This window comes from Crotalus tigris, unplaced genomic scaffold, assembly GCF_016545835.1.
Source record: "Crotalus tigris isolate CLP2741 ecotype Arizona unplaced genomic scaffold, ASM1654583v1 scf7180000017582.600645, whole genome shotgun sequence".
NCBI classification, from domain to species: Eukaryota; Metazoa; Chordata; class Lepidosauria; order Squamata; family Viperidae; genus Crotalus; species Crotalus tigris.
This window is the reverse complement of record NW_024096492.1, coordinates 183,252-190,761: the sequence shown is the minus strand read 5'-3', so window position 1 is coordinate 190,761 and position 7,510 is coordinate 183,252. Positions and strand designations below refer to the sequence as shown.

The 7,510-nt window shown below is 44.4% G+C and overlaps 1 protein-coding gene across 2 annotated transcripts; it reads left to right on the top strand.

Annotated features, from left to right (window-relative positions):
- Positions 1 to 542: 542 nt before the first annotated feature.
- Positions 543 to 5,754, top strand: LOC120315821 (cbp/p300-interacting transactivator 3-like). 2 transcript variants are annotated; one of them, XM_039360794.1, is made up of 2 exons: positions 543 to 689; positions 3,863 to 5,754. In XM_039360794.1, the coding sequence occupies exon 2, from the start codon at positions 3,876 to 3,878 to the stop codon at positions 4,494 to 4,496; it is 621 nt and encodes a 206-aa protein (XP_039216728.1). In that variant the 5' UTR covers positions 543 to 689; positions 3,863 to 3,875; the 3' UTR covers positions 4,497 to 5,754. The 2 variants fall into 2 exon arrangements, with proteins under 2 accessions (XP_039216728.1, XP_039216723.1); XM_039360789.1 differs by lacking the exon at positions 543 to 689 and adding an exon at positions 848 to 1,105.
- The last annotated feature ends 1,756 nt before the right edge of the window (positions 5,755 to 7,510 follow it).

The following is a 7,510-nucleotide window of genomic DNA, read 5'->3' as shown; positions in this document are numbered from 1 at the left end:
TGAGGTCTAGCAACATGGCCAAGTGTTGCCTGGTTTGCAAGCTTCCCTCAGAAATATATGGTGCCTGGTGTTTTGATCCAGCAAGATTCTTTACTAGGGACAAGAAGAGCAAAAAGGCCTATATCTGAGACTTTTCTCTTAAAATAAAAGAGGGAGAGTATAAATATGCAAGAATAAAAAAAATCATCTGTATGTATGCATGCCCCTGAAATGCTCAAGTCAATCAGGATTCCTAAACAAACTTCCAGTATCATTACAGACACGTGGAATATTTGGAGAACAAGGAAAACGGGGGTATTAGGGGCACCTATCTTCTCGCCAGTTACAGGATGATGGGCGCCGAAAGCCAACCGCCCGCGAGGATTCCCGGTGGGAAAAGTGGTTCGGCGCCCCCATCCCTCTCCATCACCCCCACCCCAAGGAGCCCCGTAGAGATAGGAACATCAGCAGGCGCGCCTCCTCTGGAGAACGCCTCTCCTTCCACCAATCGGTGGCAGAGGAGAAAAGGGGGCTAAATCTTGCCCTCGTTTGTTTGCATACAGATGGAGGAGGCGCACACGAGGAAGGAAGGAAGGAAGGAAGGAAGGAAGGAAGGAAGGAAAGTCGGTTGGAGAAGAAGTGGTGTCAACCTGCGGCAGACCCGGCCGTCGCGTTACAAGTCTCTATCTTCGGCTACGAAAGAAAAACAGGTGGGCGGGACCCCGAGACTTCACATTGGGCCCGAATTCCCTCGTTCCGCGGTGGGGGGGAGGACGCTTTCGGAAGACCTCTTACCAATTAGAAATGGAGGGGGCGCGGCTAAACTCTCCGCCCTCCTTGCCTGGCTATATAAGGAGAGCTGAAGTTTACCCTACTGGTGAGATACACTGAGGAATTGTGGAGGCTTGTGTGGGGAAGGGGCGGCCGGTCGGGATTGATGCGTCCGGAGTTGGGGACGCCTTTGCAAACAGCGGACAGGCCGGCCAACTCGAGGGCGAGCGGCAGAGAAGCGTGAGAAGGCAGAGAGCGGAGCGGACGCCGCAGCCAGGGCTGCTTTTGTTCCGTCGAGCGGACTCCTGCTTCGCGCCTTGTGCAGCCCCCCCCCCTTCGAATCGCCACCTTTGGGGTACGTTCCCGAGGGGGCGTCTTTGGGCTAAACCGCGCGCCAGAAATGACATGGCCGGGGAAGCCTTTGCCTAAGAATCGGCGACGGTGACGGTCTCTCTCGCCCTGCCGGCCTCTCAGATTTGCACCGAGCACTCGGCAGGCAGGCTGCATTGTCTGACTCGGGCGCCGGGAGGGAAGGGTTAAACGCGTGTTCGCGAAGTGCTGATCTTTGTGCTGGCGGAATGTGCCGGAGCGGGAGCTACCTCACCGGGGCGGAGGGAAGGGGGAAGGGGTGGCGGTTGCCGAAGGGGTAGAACCAGGAGAAGGGCGCTCGGAGCACCAAAGCGCCGCCACCCTGTTCGGAGAAGCTGGGTCTAGGGGGAAGTGCTGGCCGGGAGAAACGCGAACGCGAAATACGTCCCTGACTTGCAGTTTCGTTGGTATTTTTACAAAGGAGCCACTGCATGTATCAATTAGATGTGCGGATTGGGGCTCGCTTGTTTGTGGCAGGCTGAGAAGAGAGGGGAAGGAACCGCCAAGGGGGGCGGCGGAGGAAACGAAAGCGGAGCCGAACTCTCCAGCCTTGAGCGCCTGGCTGAATGTTCATTTCAGCTGCTACGAACGGCAATCGCCGCCGCCCCCGGCAGCACCCTGCCCTGCCTCTAGGGGGCATCACAAAATCACCAAGGAAATTAAATGCCAAACTTTTATCGAATCATTGTTGGATGAACACGCCTTTTTAAATGTCTGGTCGGCTTAAGCTCAAAAGAGGGCCAGCAAACAAGTTGCTGCTGTCTTTACAGCTAATACTCCGTGAAGGAATAAGTGCAATGATTTCCATAAGAGTCATGACAAAAATAGAGAAGGTCCTGCATGGTTCACTGAGTATGCTCAGTGTGGTTCACCCCATTTGCTGAGTCTGAGCAAATCACTTTGCAACTTAAGTGTATTGTGTAAATATTATATAAAAGTAGACTCAAGACGCTGGAAGGCACCTCTCCCTCCCTCCCCCCCTCTCTCTCTCACTCACACACACACACACACACACACACAGTGGGTCATGGTTGCTCTTAGCCAGCTTGAAAATTGTACCCACTTTGGGGCAGGAGAAGTGTTTACGGCTACAGATTTAATCAGCAACATGCTGGTACAGATGATTTAAAAACAATTTGGAATTAAATGCAGCAGTGCACTATGATTAATTTTAATCTTGACTTGGGGCAGAGAGGGGGCTGTAGCATCTTCTACCAGCTGTTAATGTACTATATGATGCAAACCCAGAAATGGATTAGTATAAGAACCTGTATGAGAACATAATACCTAATAGTAACCATTGTGAAGACTAACTGACAGATTAATTGAAGGACACTCCATGGTAAATTGATGTCATTTCTATAGTACTTTTGCCTGATGCATTTATTCCCAGTTAACTGAATCATAGTTACTCACCTGGTTTTCTGAGTTCAGCTAGCACTTTAGATCAAAATGTGGTTTGCTGTTCGGATTGTGTGATGCCTCTGCTCAAAAGCAGTATTTCTCCAAATTAAATGTCTGAAAGGGGAATAGTAATGGGATGCAAGTTATTCTAAGGGCTTCTCAAAATCATTCATGCCCTGTGGAAAGTGGGATGTTGAGCCCTGAATGTCTTCTTTGAGCTAAAACATTGGACTATAAGTCTCATTGTAATTTCCTACTCCAGTTTTCTCTCTGCCACATGGACTGAGGGGGCAGGGAGGAGTCCCTACCATCTGCTGCCACTGTGGACAAGAAAGGCTGGAATTATATGTATGCGTGCCTCTCTTTGCTTCATTGAATTAGCTCTGGCCCATTGCTTGGAGAAACTTCTGCAGCTGTCCAGAGCTGCAGTTACTTTTCGGCTTTCAGTCCCCCAATCTTAATCGATAGATTCAGAAGCAAAGATTTTTAAATCTAACTCAGCTGTAAAGTCCACTGAATAATTTGGGGCCAGTTGGGCAGACACTTTGTGGTCCCTTGAATTTCTAGAAAAAATAGCAAGAAAAGGTTTCCAGGAGTCTTTAGCTTGGTAGTGGCATAGGTATTTTTATGTTAAGACTCTTAGATCAAATCTCTGAATAGAGTTAGGGAGGAATTCAGTCTAAAGTACTTGGGAAATGCCTCTCAGTCTTGCTCCTATGATGTAGTGGTTATCAAACGTGTATAGAATTTAGCGACGTGCAACCTCAACGTGTCTGGAAGATGTCAAGTTAAGCAGGGGTAGTAGACAATATCAAATAAATGGACTATGCAGGATAGCTTGTCTAGATGGGTGTAGGCAACCTTGGCTCCTCGTGGACGTCAACTCCCAGAATTCATGAGCCAGCCATGACCTTGACAAAAGGTGCTGATGCATTCTTTGAGTGCTGGGAAGCGATATTAAGAAATTGCTAGAGTTAAGGTACCGCACAATCAGACTTTCAAGAGTCTGATATCTATCTCAATAAAATTATCAGACTAAAATGTAGCTCTGATCTTCCTGTGGAGCTTTTGGTTTGACTCCTATGATGAGGCTGACATTGTGACATTCCTCATTGGAAGGTCACATTGCACTGGTGTTGTCTTTGATATATTGGCATTGAGGACAGCTGTTTTCCCATCTGAAAAATAACCTGATCAACTAGTTAGAATGTCAGCAAGGGAGCTGAATCATTCCTTCTTTCTTTGACTTCCAAAGCCCAATTGCTACCAGCAGAGCCTTTAGAATTCATAGCAGTGAGTTATTAAGCCAACCTTCTAACCTGAACTCTTTGTCTTGCAGTGCCCTGTTTGTGATGGCTGATCACATGATGATGTCAATGAGCCATGGCATGAATGGGATGCAGAACTACCGGATAGGCATGAATGGGATGCAAGCCCCACCGCAACACGGACAGCAGCATGTGCTAAGGACGCTTCCTCCCAACCATCAGATGATGCAGTATGGAGGCCCTGCTATGGATGGAGGAATGAGGCAAAGGCCAAGCATTAACGGACAGATGGGTCACCACCAGATGCCAAACACAGTGATGTTCAACAATCCAAGTCAACCGCAACAGTACATGGGACCTGTGGGTACCCAGCAACTTATGGCAAGTATGCACTTGCAGAAACTCAACACACAATATCAGGGCCATCCTCTCCTAGGCATGACTGCTGGCCCTGTTGGACCAGGTGCACAGCAATACAGGATGGGCCCGGGACAGCACTCGGGCATGCAGCATCTGCCCTCCCCTGCTTTGACCTTGAATGTTATGGACACGGATCTTATTGATGAGGAGGTCTTGACTTCTTTGGTTATGGAGCTGGGCTTGGACCGCATTCAGGAGCTGCCAGAACTTTTTCTGGGACAGAATGAGTTTGACTTCTTCTCAGACTTCGTTAACAAACAGCAGCCCAGCGCAATCAGCTGCTGAGCAGCTCTGCCTGGGAAACAGGCCTGTTTTTCTTGTGGCCTGATTGTGATACACGCCTGCCTCCAGCATTCTCATTTTCTCCTGTAGATACGTTGCCCAGATTATCTTTGCCAGTTGCTTGAAAAACAATAAAGACAATCACCAGAGGCTTTTTTTTTTACTTTTTTCCTCCCCTTGCACTGCCTTGCTGCTTCTCACAAGGGAGAGAATGGCTTTTTCTTGTGCTGTTCTTGCAGAGAGGGTGGTTGAAAGGCTTCTGCAGATGGGAAATGAATAACAGTTGTAGAACTTCAGCCATTCAGGAAAGAAAGCCTGTCCCTTCAAAACTATTCTGCATTTGGACTACAAACAATAAGAGGGGTGGGTTTCAAAGAGGCTGAGAACTGTTCTGCTGTATCCTTCTCTGATGCAGAACAAGCTGTTTCCATAAACCCCTTTCCTTCAGGGGTAGTGATAATGGATTTTTAACCTTTTTCCTGAAACATGAATGGCTGGGAGATACTCTTCACTGTTTCTCCTGCCTTATTGCCCTTCAGTACTGTGAAGTCTGCAACCATCTCTCCTTTTTTTTACTTGAAAATAACACTGGCCTCAGGTTGGGGTTTTTGGTTCTGTTCTTTTTTCCCCTCTTGTAATTGCATTCCTTTGTTTTGTATTAAGCTGGCAGGAGTTTCTGGGAGATAGCTGGCACATGTGTTCAAATGACAAATCTTCAAGGTTAGGTCACTTCTGATGGGGAAGACCAACTGATTAGCATTTCTTGATAGGCTGCTACAAACATGAGCTATAAGCTGCTCTCTAGCTTTTTCTGCCTCTTGAAACCAAATAAAATAACCATGTAATTGTGTATATTTTTAATTTTTCAAAGGGAAAAAGAAACCTTTGTTGTATTTCTATTTATTTGGAAGGGCTCAATGTTACCTTCTGAAATCACTGAGAAGGGCTAAACAAGACACTGAAGTGCATGTCCCTCCATAATTTTTGTTATCTCTAATTAAAGAGCAAGAATATTTTGTTTGAATGAAAAAATGGCTTGTTGCTTCTGGGGGCTTGATTTTTTTTTTTAAGTTTTGATTTTGTTTCTCAAAAAATGATGTGGATAGCAATTTTATTTTTATTTTCAAATTCAGAAAGTTCAGTAGAGTGGAGATTTGCTAAGGATCCTTCTGTTTGCAGGCACACATCTGTTGATTAATGAAGTGAAAATGTACAGATGATTTTGTTTTTCTCCAAATAAAAGCTAAACCCTCAAATTTAAGATCCTTCCTTGGGTTTGTGTCTTAATTAAAATATCTATGTAAGAAAATATTCCTGAACTTGCAATTAAGTATGGGCGAAAGGTCTAACATGTTATACTTTTTAAATTGCTCTGTCTCATCCTCCCAGATGCCTGCTATTTCGGTAAGTACTTGACATCCTCAAATCCTTCCGCCTTTTTCAGTCTCCTTTTCAATTGCCTCTGAGATAAGCCTGGTTTTGCACGTGGTTTAAACCATGCTTTGTTTAATCTTAATTTTAACAAGCCATAGGGTGGGTTTGTACAAAATGGTAGCTATAAAGCACCATTGTTGGGTTCAATAGACTAAACCAAATCTAAACAAGCCACAAGCTAAAATACTTGGTAAGTGCAGAAGAAGGTGTAGATGCCCTGGAAAATACTTATAAGTAGGGAAGCTATTCAGACTTCCAGATGGACTACAATTCCCATAGTGTGGTGGGGGTAAAATCCTTAATATCTGGGGAGAACCAAGTGGGAAAGACTGGTGTAGGAAACTTCGGGATAGGTGCCCCGAGTATATTCTGACTTTGCGCAGCTCATAAAGAAGCATTTGGGGCAATTAAACCTGAGTTAAGTGGTTGTACATGTAAACCACAGATGTTACTGCTATTTTAAATGAGAATAGGAAACTGAAGCAATCAGTATAAACTAAGGTCAGCCTTAGGTTCCCTAATGTGTCGAGATCGGCCTGGAAGCTCTAAAAGTTGCAGTTGAATATACCTGTTGAATGGCAGCTTAGGAAACTTATCTTCACCTGTGTCTGTTTGATCATAACGTATCAGATTACTGATGCTTTCCATGATTGCTACCACAATCTTAGTGACTTGCTTAAAAATCTAGCTTCTGGTGTCTTCTGATAATGACCAAAATCCTTGATCTTTCCAGATGGAAATATTGCTATTAAGTAATTGATTGGATTTTTGGAGGCATTTGTGCTCAGAGTAAACAGCTTTGGCACTATGCCTAATCTTTAAAAAATCAAACTTGATTAATTATTGGATGAGAAACCACAAAAAACTAACAGGACATGACTGGGAAATTAGAAAAAAAAATCCTGGGAGAAAGTCATAGCAAATTACTTCCATTATGTTGCCAAAACCTTAATGGATGTGCCCTAAAGGTCATCCAAAATCAAACTAATTAATGTAGTGAAAACTCCACCACTGTAGTTGCAACCTTTGGTTTATATAGTTTAATATGTGTAAAACCAGTCTGTTGTTGCTTAGTAAAATTCCTTGCAGCTCTCACTTTGTGGTTTCCCAAATCCCTGGAGTAAAGTCAACCAGAAAAAAATGGATTCCATGTTTAGGGAAGTGGATTTATAAAAGTTAAATGCATGCCTTAGATTTTTAGAAGATTCTATAAAAAAAACCCTACCTTTCCCCCATCTCAGTTAAGCCCCTTAAACTTCCCAGCCAATGGAGATGTACTCAGAAAACCATGTTTTTTTATGAGTGTGAACCCAGATGGTAGTGCTTATTGCTGCCTACATTCTCTTTGGTAAACAGTTAGAATTATTAATGATTGAAAACTTAATGGCACCTGAGATGGAGGTGATTACAAAGGAAGAATATTAATATAACTTTAAGGAAAGTTGTAGTTAATATCAGGGGAAGAGAGTTTGGGATGTTGATGTAGTTTTTTAAACTGTGCTTACCTGGACTCAGAAAAAGAAAATTTACCAAAGACTAAATCTGATTCCTGTTGAATTAGTCAAAACCAAGCAAACTATTAT